Source organism: Pezoporus flaviventris, unplaced genomic scaffold (assembly GCF_033815535.1).
Source record: "Pezoporus flaviventris isolate CSIRO_AGI_PZ_B2104156 unplaced genomic scaffold, CSIRO_AGI_Pfla_v1 ptg000002l, whole genome shotgun sequence".
Lineage (NCBI taxonomy): Eukaryota > Metazoa > Chordata > Aves > Psittaciformes > Psittacidae > Pezoporus > Pezoporus flaviventris.
The window spans coordinates 57908134-57921980 of record NW_026892550.1 but is presented as its reverse complement, the minus strand read 5'-3'; the positions used below and the strand labels follow the sequence as shown (position 1 = coordinate 57921980).

At 48.7% G+C, this 13847-nt stretch overlaps 1 protein-coding gene across 1 annotated transcript in view; it reads right to left on the bottom strand.

The window, feature by feature from the left end:
* The window catches only part of LOC133274617 (AF4/FMR2 family member 1-like), a 32753-nt gene extending 21635 nt beyond the window's left edge, over positions 1–11118 (bottom strand). The window contains exons 1-3 of the mRNA XM_061464075.1: positions 10949–11118; positions 7491–7611; positions 6015–6920 (exon numbers count right to left, since the gene is read on the bottom strand). Of these exons, the coding sequence (XP_061320059.1) occupies positions 6015–6920; positions 7491–7611; positions 10949–11118 (1197 nt within the window). The remainder of the gene's footprint in view (positions 1–6014; positions 6921–7490; positions 7612–10948) is intronic.
* Between the last annotated feature and the right edge of the window lie 2729 nt (positions 11119–13847).

Below are 13847 nucleotides of genomic sequence, written 5' to 3'. Positions count from 1 at the left end.
ACTCTTAAATGCCAGCTCCTGGACTCAAGGGAACACCAACTGTGATTAGAAAAGTTGAAAAGCAGTATGACTAACTTGTGCAGTTCAGGATAAAACCTTGAATGCACCGCCGGGTTAGAGCAACACGGGGAGGAACTAGCCTGCCTTCACTACAACAGGCTTGCACAAATGCACAGGTGCACACACCCGCAAAAGAAGGGAGGGAGATTTTCATGTAGAAAACAATTTAAGAAATGCACAGGCATTCTGTTCAAGCTGCACAGCAACTGTGTGACAAAACTCTCCGAAATACCTCCAAGTCCTCTTTTCACCGGCAATTCCAAAAAACCCACACACTTCCATAAGCACATGCCCTGAGGCTTACAGAGATCTCTTAGACACACTAGAGAGAGATGAACAAGGAACTCGGGATAATAAGAATCACCCCAAAGCAAACTAAATTGCTTGAGGAACCACCTGGTACACAAAGGAGATGTCCACTGGCCATGATGTGTGGGCCAGACACCCAGCCATCAACCAGAAGCAGTGCAGTGCCCCAACCAGGCAGTAACTCAAGACAGGGACGGCATCAGCCTGCCCGGCACTGCCGTCTTTTGTGGCAGACTCAGTTACAGCCTCACAGCAGGAGGCACCAGTAGCCTGCTCCTTGGTCTCGGTGTGATAGCTGGAGGCGGAAGGGCAAAGCACGAGAAGCATTGACAGAATAGTGGCAAAAGCCCAGCTTTCTCCTCTCTGCACAATGCAGTCAACGCTCGCCAAAGCTGGGAAACTCAGAAAGTGGGCATCTTTTTGAAAAGAAGGTTTTGCCACAGATACTACAAGGAATAAGCAGCGCTGGTTTGGGGTAATGGCTGAAGAGCTTTTAAGGCTGCTGCTTTTTATCAAAGGTATTCCATTAGAAATTACAGCACACATTTTTATTCCACTCTGCCAAGGTGTGCCAAATGGAGCTGAAGGACCACACAGCTCTGGCATGTGGAAGTAGGGGGCTGAAGCTTGCTCCCTGATTTGTAAACAGCCTGCCTCGCCTAAAGACCTTTCTGCTCCTTCTCATTTCAGTAATTTCCGCCTGCTTATCTGTATGCCTCTGTCGTCACAGCCCACGTAGAGCTGCCCCTCTGACACCAATCAGCCCTGTGCTGCTTCTCAGTCCCTTTCACCTCAGGTGAAACTGGTGCCTGTAGATATGCAGGCAGCGTAGGTCAAGAAGAGCTAGAGCACGCATACATTTTCTATGTTGCCTGCTATCTCCTCCTAATTGAAATGGACTCGCAACGTGTGTGTGTGTGTGTGTGTGGCTCAAGAATACCAGCTACTGCTCTTTGCCTGGTTTCAGGCTAAATTATTAGTGCTGAGAAAACCCGAGCGAGCAGGATCAGAAAAGCCAATTTGAGTTCCATGTCCTTCACTGTGCTGGCAGTTTTCTTTGTTTCCTAATGAGAGCTTTGCCACTGCAGCTATCAATTATCAGCAGAGAAGGTCACCTCTTCAGGCTGCTGAAAAAGTTTCCCATTTACAGCTGCTTCCAATTTAATACTATATTTTAATAGAAATATTTGGTTACAAATTTATTTTTCCATGTCAACCGCATGGGCTTTTGCCCCTTGAATGCAATGGGGATCACAAAACTGCATATGCATGAATGAAGACTTAGTTTGAATAGAACAGGCGGGGCAAGATCAGACCAAAACCTACCACCCTGTCCTCACTTCATCTGCACGTGCTTCGCTAGCTCAGAGCGGGAGGAGATCTTGCATATTAAATGCACTCTCTGTTCACACACAAGTCACGCTAGGAATAACACACTAACTTACTCTTCAAAGTGATTTTCCACCTGCATTTCTGTGTTAAGAATCTACCCTCTAATACTATAGATAGATGCAAGATGCACACACATAGGGCAGGCTTCCAAAATGACCCAGCCAACAAAAGAGACTGTATGTATTTTAACCAAGCCTCTAATCATCTTGATTAGGGATGCAATAATGTTCTGCTGTGTACTGAAAAAGCCTGCCAAAACTTGAAGCTACAATCAACTTGATGAAAACAAACACGTAAACACAGAAATCCATACAGGTTTTTGCAGGCTATCTTAAGGAACACCAGACACCAAAGCAGATGCTCTGCCAAAGATTTACCACTAAAGAGATTATAATACATCTCTGATACAAAGACAGGTCCAACAATCTGAAGCATGGCTTACACCATCCACCTGGTTTTAGAGGATGTGGTGACAAAGCCGCTTTTGGGGAAAGCTGAAGCAACCGTTCCTAGTTACCTATTCAGGAAAGCGTTTATTGGAACAAATACGAAGACTGTGTGAATATACTTGTGATTAAAATAATTTCTAGTCAGGCAGGCACCATCCTGCAAGCAAACTATCAGCATGGGTGGTCCTTAAGCATGTTTTTAAGGGATGTTTATCGCTTGCTGCAGACACAGTGCACTTGTTCAACAGATCTCTTTCTTTCATCCGCTCACCGATTCCCACAAGTGTTTGACGCATGGGGAACGTCTACCCTTTCTTAAGAGGGCAAACAAAACTGGCAGCTGCTGCAGTAAAAAAGGCCCCTGCAAGCCACAGGAGAACTGGCTACACAGGGGAAACCGCAACACTGGTGTCGAGCAAACAAAAGCAGCAAAACCGCATCAAGTACGGGAGGTACAGGCAGGTAGTTAACACAAGATTTTCTTCTGACTTCTTTCAGGTTCAGGAATTGTAGGGGTTGTTTTTTATATTTGTTTCTGTTTTAAAGTTCACACAAAAAGAGTTATTAGCCTTTTTATAAGGAAAAATATGGAACTTGAGCTGAAGCTTACCGAGGTGTCTTCGCACTGTTGCCTGTGGGCTTTGCACTAAGCCAATAACAAACCAGATAAAGTGTGCGCAGACTTCGAAACAAGCTGTATTTTAAGGATGAGTATCCCTTCCCTGACTTCAGCGTGGGAATACTTGCACACCCTTAGGTTTCCCTTGGTGCTACTTTTGTATTGGCTCAAAACCATTCAAATCAGAAGCTCAAAAAGGGACTTTTGTTATCTAGTCACAAAATCTTGGTTGATATAATTTGTTTAAATTCTCAGATTGCACAGAGCTAAATATGTCTTTCATGACTGCTCCATGAATTATAGCTACAGACTTTAAAGGCCATTTTGTTACGTGGAAATTGCCTGAGGGTTCGTTGCTACTGCAAAATAACGTTCAGATACTGTTTGGCAGCCGAGTCCCCGTAGCAGCAGCTCGAGCTGTTCTACGAAATTCGGGAAGCTGCAGTCAGAGAACGACAAACCCATGAGCAGAGAAGGCAATTTTCTGAGCAGATTGCCTAAGGCTAGGATTAATTTTCACAGAGGGTTAATAATTACCGCAAGACGCACCGTTTTTAGCGCAGAAAATTCACTTCATTTCATCAAAAACACAATGGCCACAACAAACAAGACAAAAGGTGGAAGAGAGAAGGCAAAACGCAACTCAAAGAAAACTGAAACGGAAACCCAACTTTCAAAAACCTTCCTATCCGACTGTCCTTGTGGAAAGAGAAGAAACTTGGTTCCAGTGCTGCACTAACAAGGCACCTCACACTGCAGCAGCTGTAAAATGTACGTTTGGGGATGCACTTGTTCAAGTTTTCTTCTAGCTTCAGGTAGCCAGCTGGGTGGGTTTAGCAGTGCAGGAGGAGCAGAAACAAGCAACGCATCCTACATCTCCCCTCTCACCAGCTTAGTTCTTGACCGTAATGGAGCAAGACTCTTGTAATTCCAGCAAAGCAAAGCTAAAGTCCATCTGGTTGCCATTGCTCCCAGCGTTAAGTTTCACTTCTACATTTCATGAAAAACAAAAACCATGCTATACTTTTTGCTTTATGCACACTAAAGCAATACTGAGGCACCACAGAAATGTACAGAATGGCTCTGCCTCATCCAGCGAGACAGAAATCTTCAAAGTTACATCAAAATCTACTTGTTCTCATATTTGTGTTTACGCTGCTCGCTTGGTTTTGACACCCGCGACTTCATGGCAGACTACAAATCAAAGCCACCAGGCTCAAAGTCCACAGGAGCCTTCTAAAATAATTTATCTGGGTGCTATTTCAGGTCCTCTGTGAGCCCCAGTTTAACCAGCAGGTTGCATGCAGCCAAGTCCCCTGTGGACGATTTCACAAGCGCGCTTAACCCATTCAAGTCCACTCCTCTCCTTTCCAAGGCAACCTAAAGTTGAGTCACTGAAACAATGCCATACCTCCAGGCACTCTCCTGCTTCTGTCCCAGGGTCAACCCAGAAGCCCCACTCACAGACAAGACAAGACAAGACAAGACAAGACAAGACAAGACAAGACAAGACAAGACAAGACAAGACAAGACAGCAGCTCCAGCCTGCCACCACCCTTGCTGCAGGTTTGAAAACAAACCAAACCGTTTCCATCAACTTCTACTCTTGCTTTCTTCAGCTGACAATGAAGGCTCCTGGCAATGGAAGCATTTTACATCAAAATGCTCAGTAAACAATGGGTGCACTGTCCTGTTCCTGCCTGGCTGCCTGGAGGAAATAAAACAGTCCTCAAAGATATTACATGCTTTTCTAACTCCAAGATGGATTATTTTGCTCAATCTCAAACTAAATGCATGGACCTCTTTCTTGTGTCCAAAGAGCTTCGGAGAAAAAGAAAAAAAATCACAGGTTTGCCTTCCTTTGCCTGAAGGTTTCAAGTTTCTCAGAAGCTCTAGCTTTACTTCCTAAAGCCATTTAACCACTTGAGGGTTTATGTACTGCTGGAGGTCAGCAGGAATCAGGCTATTAAAAGCTAAAAGGCATTTTGCAACAAAATTCTAGTCACTTAGATCCAAACCCAGCATAGCTACTGTTTGGTTGGGTTTAGTCTGTGTCTATTACTTGTTTCTTTTCAAACCTGGGCATTAAGGTACCTGTTAACTTCTCATCAATGTCATTTTGCCAGTTTCCTCTCCTTTTCCACAAGAAATTGCCTACAGCCGTTTGCAGCTGATCAACACCCTCTTCCACAAAAGGCAGAAGGCACCCACACTCTCCCTTTCTCCTACAAAGGCAAAACACAATCTTAAAACTCTCTCCACCTCTCTCCTTGCCCAGCTGCCTTAGGTCTCAGTCCTTGGCAGAGAAAGGACAAGTGCAGTGACCAGAACTAAGATATGCTCGAGCTTGCTGCCCAGGATGCCTTCTGCTGACAACAACAAACAAAAGAGCTCTGCTCCTTTTGCTCATAGCTGGGGGACAAGAAAGAGCCTACAGTCTTTCCCTGAATGCAGAATTTTAGAGGGCTTTCAGGGTCTTGCTTATGATTTACAATCCCACTTCTGCACTAAATTTCCTTCGAGAAACTGCTCAAAAAACATTCCATGGAGCGGGAAACAGAATGGTCTCGTGCTTCCCAAGGGCTAAGTCCATCTGGTAGAAATCTTCAGGATATTTTTTGTTTACATTGATACTTCCCTGAGGGTCTACAGTTACATCGTACAAACTCACTTAGGAGAGCCCTGTGGTGTTCACAGACAACTACCCAAAACCCCAAAAAGCCCAAAAACCTTCATCCTACCAGGTGACCATAGAACTCCCTGCACAGTCAGCTGTCCCAGTACTCAGCGAACATATGGGACTTACCAGCACTGAGTACCGACGCTCTGCATGCACTGACTGTAGGTACATCACCCCCTGACCTCTCAGCGTATCATTTCCCCCCTTCTTCTTTTCAACAATCTTTACAGGCAAGACAAAAGTCACAGCAACAGAAGCAGTCGCTCTAACCATAAGGCCTGCTGCAGCCTCACTGATAAAACAGACACGGAATCATGGCGAGTGCTGCATTTTCACCATCCAGGTATCTCCCCCAGATGTACTGGCAAAAGGCACTCTTAAAATACACCTTCTAAAAGTGATAAAGTGTGCACAGCCATCAATGCTGCTCGTAGTCTCTGCCCTTTGGTGACCTGTCCTCCCATAGCTGAGCTTACCCTGCCAGCAACAGAGTCTCCTAACTCACCTTTACGGGCTCAGAAGGGATTTCTGATTTGAATAGTTTGGCTCTGGCATTCACCTTCAGATCTGAGATCTTTTCAAAGGGCTCTCTATGGTATTCCTCCAGGAGAGGTTTGAGATCTGGCGATTCCTCTCGCGCCTGATCTTGCACATCCATTGGTCTCACACAGGCAGTTGGTTTCTGCTGCATCGCGCTGGGCTTTGATGGCAAAGCTGTAGGAACCGTCCGAGAGGAAGGCCGAGTGTTGCTGCTCAGGTCAATGTCTGAGCCGTCCTGACTTTCCTCTTCCTCTGATCCTGTCACTAGGTCCTGAAACGATTTTCTTTGACTGTAGGTCAGCTCCTGGCTTTTGCTGCTCTTTTCTGACTTGGAACTGACGTGCAGGTCGGAACGCAGAGGTGACAGAGGTTCCAGTGGAGGAGGCAAAGGTGTCAGAAATGAAGAAAATGAGAAAATGGAGTAGTCCAGATCATGAGCACGACCTTCACCAGCCGCACGCCTGTCACTTCCCTTGCGATGAAGACCTTCGTGACTTTCCTTGTCACCACAACTGCGTTTGCGACTTTGGCTCTGACCGTTGGATGAGCTGCCGCTCTGCACGTGCAAACCTGAATGCGGTTTTGGCCTTGATTGTGCCTTTTCGCAGGGACTTGAGCGGTGAGCAGGAGGAGCACTTACAGCCGTAGTGGGTGGATGGTGGGCTGTGTCGTGGAATGAAGGTGATGATGTAGGGCTGGTATTTTCATCAAGGGAGTGTGGGAAATGAGGTGCTTCAGGTGAGACCGGAGGAAGGACTTCCTGAAGCCCTAAGAAATTCCATTGGGTTTTGGAGTTGATGAGCCCCATGACATCCTCATAATTGCCCAGCACGTTCCGAATTTGGTTTGACAAGTCATCTCCTTTATGAGTCTGCAACAGAAGAACAGAGGCAGAAATGGAAAAAGCACGGACCCTCAACTTCAGGAGACTCAGCTCTGTAAGAGAGATTCGTCAGGATCTTAATTGCATCACCGTGTATCACCACAAGCAAAGTTAGGCAAGCTCATCTTGATCCTGCAGTGCAGTCCCTCCAAAGCAAGTGGGACTGCTCTGCTCACTCTTAGTTCTTCTGAGCCAAACTTGTAGGTGTGCCTGCAGTCTTCAGGAACACTAACAGCAGACCCGTTTGTTTCTATCACAGCTGCACACAGACAGGCAGCCAAGCTGCTCTTGGGTGCTCTCCCTCAAATTCCCAAACTACAGGAAGTAGCCTCCAAATGAATCTGCCCAGCCCAAAGACCTTACTGCGCTTGCACCATCTTCAGAGCTTTAAACACATACTCTGATGAGCTTAAGTTAAGCAGATGGGAAGATGCTGGTTCTGCACGTGTCACACTCAACTCTGCTACACCATATGCAGAAGCCACAGCTCTGCTCTTACGCTCCAACCATCTTTCCTCCTCTCCCTCCACCACACCGCCCCCCCCCCCCCATCATTACCTTGTAGGGTGCTGCAAAGACGGGAGGCTTCTCAGGGAGCTTGTTTTTCTCCTGCTGAGCCTCCCCAATTCGTCTCTCTCTCTCTCTAGCATGCAGCAGGTTTCTGTCCTCATTGCATAAGCTTTAGGAAAGAGAGAAAGAAAGGATGGTTAACGCTTTACACCACTGTTACCAACGAGTACCTACTGTGCTTCTCAGACAACAGTGCATGTCCAGCATGAAAGTCATTTTGAACAGGATGCTTACAGTTGGCAAATCAGTTACGTCATGTCACCGCATGGTGCTATAATACATACAAGGTACAGCAAGCATCCTTCTCAGGGCTTTCTACTCTTGATACCATACATCAAGAAAGGTGGGAAGGGAAAAACTATCCGTCCATTGAATCGTCAAACACTGGTTCCAGACTCTTTTCAGTGGTGCTCAACAGCAGGATGAGGACCAATGGCCACAAACTAAAAGTCAAGAAGCTTCACCCCAACGTGAGGAAGAACTTCTTTACATCAAGGGTGGCAGAGCACTGGAACAAGCTGCCCAGGAGAGTAGTGGTGGCCCCCTCTCTGGAGACATTCCAAACCTGCCTGGGCACCTTCCTGTGTCATCTGCTCTAGGTGGCCCCGCCTTGCCAGGGCGGGTGGGCTGTATGATTGTCCTGGGTTCAGCAGTAGCAGTCATGTTTTTTCCTTTGTGTTAACTGGTGCAGTGCTGTGTTTTGACTTCTAGTTTGAGAACAGCGTTGGTGAAGCCGATGTTGTCGGTTGTTGCTAAGTGATGTTTACCCTGACCAAGGACTCTGTGAGGCTCATGCTCTGCCAGGGAGGAGGGGAAGCTGTGAGGAAGCAGAGACGGGGCGCCTGACCCGGGCTAGCCGGGGAGGTATTCCATACCACAGCACGTCATGCCCGGGGTGGGGGGTAACTGGGAGTTACCCGGAAGGACAGGAGCTTCCGGGTGGAACTCGTTTTCTTGGCCGGTGGTATCGTATTCTCTTCCCTTGTTATTTTCCCTTATCATTGTTTTAGCTGATAGTAGCGGTGGTGATTTGTTGCTGGACTGTTCTTGTCTCAACCCGTAGGAGTTGCACTCTCTCGATCCTCCTCCCCGTTCCTCCGGGAGCGGGGAAGGGGAGAGCCCCGGTGCAGGGGGGGGGGAGAGAGACACGGACCTTGATTGTTGTCAGCTCGGCACCACTCACTGGGAGTGAGTGAACAAGTTACCTGACTGGGTTTAAACCACGACAATGATCTCCAGAGGTCCCTTCCAACCCTCACGGTTCTGTGATTCTGTCTAACTCTTCACCTGAGGGTAAAAAAGAATCTACTATTTTGAAGGTGTTGCCACTTTCAGAGACTGAACTTTGCCAGCTTTATAAAGAGGCTTGAAAACTTAAGTCTTTACTTTAAATTGGCAGTCAGAAAGCTGCTTGCTTACCTGCCAAACCATGCAGTTCCATTTAAAGCAATCGTGCAAATGTATTTAAAGTGGTGGTCTCAGAAATCTGGAAAGCACCAGGTCAAATCCCCCTGTTCCTCCTCAACCACATACGCATACACTCAATTCCGCCAGCCCCACATCAAAACAGCAATAAAGCTGCGTCACATGCGCAGCAGAATAAATTCACGGAAAGCCAGATACTTTAAACTACACCATCTCTGTGAAATACTCCTGCAAAATCTGGGACTATTAATGGACATTTGTCAAGCAGCAGCACGGAGGCACAGTATGTGGATGCAGGCATTGGCCTCCTCTCCTGCTTCTACTCTACTCACAGGCACACTATGTGGATGCATTATTTTTCTCTCTTCCCTCCTCTTTCTACCCTACCGCACAGTCTACTGCATACATGCAATTCCTATATTCTTCTTAGTACACTCAACTTCTCGAGCGTCCCAGTTTGGAAGGGAAGAGCCTTGCCTTCCCCACCACTGACATTTTCTCAAAGACCACACCGATGATCCCCTACTGAAGGTCAAGCTAGAGGCCTGGCTTTCCTGAAACATTTAATCAAGAGGTCCAATTCCTGCAGAAGTGGCTTCCTGACACAATGTGAGCTATGGAAAACTGCTGTCTGATGGCAAGCTTCCTGCTAGGCCCTGCTCCCATGTGCCCTCCTGCCACCCAAGAAAACGGCTGTGTGACCTCCAAGACATCAAGCGTGTCCCTAGCCTTGGAGCCAAGCCAAGCTTCACAGCCAGCCAGTGGCGCTAACACTTATGCTGTAGCCCCTCTTAGCACGCAGCCTATTAAAGCAACGGGCTGATTCAGCAGGCCAGTAAATCATGCCAGTAAGTCATCATACAAAGGAAAGGGAAAGGATGCCGCAAACTTAAGCCTTTGCCACTTGAAGTGCTCCCAGTCTCCCCACATGCAGAGAGAGCAGGTAGTCAGAGCTAGAGAAGAGGTCAGCTGTTAATGAAGCAGCCAACCTTCCCGTCCTGCTTCCCCAAAGCTCAGGGCTCTGTCATCTTGCAGTCTGCAACGTAAAGCCACCTCTTGGCTTCAAGCCTGTCGAAAAGCACCACTGTGAAAACACACTGCGGAGCGCCAAACTTCTGCGCAGGATATACCACCAGTTTTAATTCCTTGTAATCATCCCTCGCCTGAAGCACAGGGGAGCAGGGTGGGGGGGGCTAAAGAGCAACGAGAGGAGTTTCTCCCCTTGGCATTTCTGACCCGCTCGTTAAAGCATCCTAAAAGCTAACAAGGCATTTAACGGGTACCTTAAACAGCACTGCGTCATCAAACACCGTGACTTCAGAAAAGCTGCCTCCCCCATGCCGAGGGTGAAGTTGACTTTAGACAGGATGCCCCCCGCCCCCCAGCAGCCAGAACACAGTCACCCGAAAAGGATTTAACCGCCACTGCTGCATTCGCTTGAATTCTACTGCCTGACAGCAACGACATCGGACCCTTCGTTTCCGTACTCTTCTCTACAACCATTTCCCACCTATCCAGCAGACCTGCACACAGGCAGACGCAACCTCCCATTTACACTGCCAGTTCTCCAACCCAATAGAACAGAAACCATTTACCACCCCTTCAAACAGCGCTGCGGGCAACCACAGAAACCTGTTTAGGCTGGGCTGGCTACAAGAGAAAACCACCAAAAGAGATACGGACAAGTCCCCAGGGGAGGAGAAAATCAGTTTCCCAGTGATGTTAACTTGCTGGGGAGGGGTTTGACAGCGAGAATTAGGACTCTGGGTTTCCAGCTAAAAGCAGCTTTATGCTGAGCTGAGGCAGCGGCGCCTCAGTGAGCGAAACGCATCAACGGAATCCAGCCAGGACGCCTCTCCACACACACCGCACCAACAGCAAACTCTGCCCGGCAAGGAGCGAAGGCATCATTACCACACCAACAGCGACACAAGCTCTTTAACGCCCTACCTCGACTGGGCAGCCGTCGCCAAGTTTAACGCCCCAAGTGTCTTCTCTCCATGAGTTCTCTCCCCAGCTACCCAGGCTCTACCCGGCTGCCAACGCCTCCTCGTCCATGTGGCGGTGCCGCGTCGCCCTCCTCCGGACGCCCGTCAGCGTGCGGCTCCAAGCGGCCACCGCACCGCAGCCCTCGCTCCCCGCAGCCCGGCGCCCCGAGCCCGGCCTGCCTCACACTCATCTTGACAGACATCCGGGCAGCCGCGCCCTCCTCCGGCGCCAGTCATGCCCGGCCGGCGACGAGGAGGACGATGCGGGCCTCGGCACTTTCAGCTGGGAGGGGGGAACTCACGGGGGGGACCGGACCTGACCACACGGCCCTCTGTGAAAAAACAAGATCTGGCTCGCAGCGTGCCAACATCAACCGCGGCCCGCTGCTCTTTTAGTCCTCTGTCGCTTTATGGGGAGCGGGTCTGGCAGCAGCTCACTGCCCCCACGAGTACCCGCACTGTGGTGCGCCCACCACCCTTTTTAGCAGCGCTGTCATGGTACGACCCAACCTCCTAAATTGGGCAGGCGGTTCTGTCAGTCAGCGCAGCAGAGCGGCGCGATTGGACAGGAGCGGGCGGGTGGGCGGGCACTGCCGCCGCCGCCGCGCACGAGTCTCTTCAACCTGGCCGCTTGCCGCCGGCGCTCTGTGGACAGCGGGCGTAGCGCTGCGAGCGGCGGCTCCCTGCCCGCTGCCGCATCCCTCCCAGCGGCTTGCGCGTGTGCGTATGGGTGTGCAACGTTTGCTTGCTTTTGTAGAGGAAAAGAGGCTCGCGTGGCTTTTAGCGTTTTCAAAAGCAAGTACAGGACGCACGTGGCTACGCAGGTGTAGCGAATGGAAAGCCGAGGCGGCTGCTGCTGCTGCTGCTAAACTTGCAAGTACCCATGCTTGAAATTGCAGGCTAAGAAACTTGGGGAAAATAAAGCCTCTCACCCAAATTCTGCTGGGCTCTAGGCCTGCTGGCGGTTTGTAGACTCCCTCGAAAGCAGCTCTGCTGGCCTTTGCGTGCACAATGATAAAACCAAACTGCGCCTGCAACTCCTTTCCTCCAGTAATTAACCAAACATTTACCCAACTTCTTTCAGAACAGCTGAGATTTAAACCAACACTGAAACAAGGTTACACTCCTCATTTTCTGGTTCAGGGCACAACTCCCATCAAAGCACTGGGCAGATAACCAGGGAACAGTTTATACCCCATTTATAGCAAATAGTAAATTACAATTTTAGAGGCCATTTACAGAAAGCTTCTACATAAAGCTACATAATTTTAAGTGCATAGTTTAAAAATGTAAAAACAACCAGAAAACGGTTGGGTTCTTCCCATTCCACATCTTTGTCCCGAAAGGAAAGATCCCTCAGGGGAGGACTCCTCACGCTCTTCCCCTGCTCCAGCGTGGGCTCCCTCCCAGGGCACACAGTCCAATGTGAATCCTCCCCAGAGGTGGCAGTTCTTCAGGAATGGCTCCAGCATCAGCCCCTTCCATGGGGTGCAGTCCTTCAGGAACACTCTGCTTCAGCGTGGGGCCCCCATAGGGTCACAAGTCCTGCCAGCAAACTCGAAGGTTACGGAAGGGGCCAGGATTTTCTTTTTCCCCTTCTTACATACATTATCCCAGAGGCGCTACCGCTGTTGCTGATGGGCTTGGCCTTGGCGGGTCTGTCTTGGAGCCAGCTGGCATTGACTACACTGCACACGGGGGAAGCTCCTGGCAGCTTCTCACCGAAGCCACCCCTGCAGGCACCACCCCAATACAACTCAGCAAAGCTTTTGCCTGTGCAGGCTACACAGACCCCCTGCTTAGGGAATTTCAAGGGGTGCGACTTGTCATATGGCTTGCAGGATATGTCATACGGCTTGCAGCATATGTCAGTCATATGGCTTGCAGCAGGTTCCAATGCTAGATGTGGACATAACGTACACTATCCAATATCACAGCATGGAAGAAACGCGCTGCACCGCAGCGAGCCAACTGTATCTACACCCCCCCCAGATGTAGGCAGCAGTCTTGCATTTGCTCTGCGGTATGAGGTTTAAACACGCATTTTCTTAACGGGTCAATGCTTTAATGTTTTCCTGCATAATCAGTCTTGTAGTCATGGAAGAAGCCATTGAAAAGAAGGCTTTTCACTATGATACTGAATGCAGTTACATTTCTTATTTCTCCATGCCATAATTCAACTTCTGTATTTCAGTGCTTGTCTCACTAATGCCTATGAAACCCTGCGAGACAGTTAAAAAACCTAACCCTGCTTCACGCTGCCTACCATCCATTTCTTCAAAGCATAGAGGCACAGACTTCTGCTGAGGCTCTGAAGAGACTGCAAACCTGCAAATAATCAAGAGGATGACCCAATAGAACTGTGGCACAGAGGTACCTGCTGGCCTTTTTTTGAACATATTCCTTAAACAGATACACTGTGATGAAAAGGGCACTTAAGAAATGTTAGAATCACTGACACCCAGGCACTGACCAAGACATGACCATGAACCACTGGTAGTCTTCAGGACAAACCTATCCTGGCAGTGAAATACCTGCTTACAAGAGAAGGGGAGTCAGTGTTCGTAACAAGCTCTTTGGGTCTTGCTCCTCGAGCCTCTACCCCAGTGCTGTCATTGCCCCAACAACAAAATGAACGCCATTTTCATTGCAAGACTTGATGAAAAACGCTAAGTTCCTGGGGAACATTTCAAGTCTGATAAATGAGCGTTTCCCTGAAGAAAGCTTCCTGCCAGAACATACCCCGTAACCTGTAGACCCCCCCCCTTGCTTCTCTTTTCAACATTAGCACACTGCAGCTTTTCCCACCTGTGTTTTTATTCACTGATCAGGGATAGAAGTGTCCCCTTTTTCAGGTCCTTGTCTCTGACAGATGTGTTGCAAGTGAAGGAAACTGACCCCATTAGGTACAATGCAAACAAAACAAATCGAT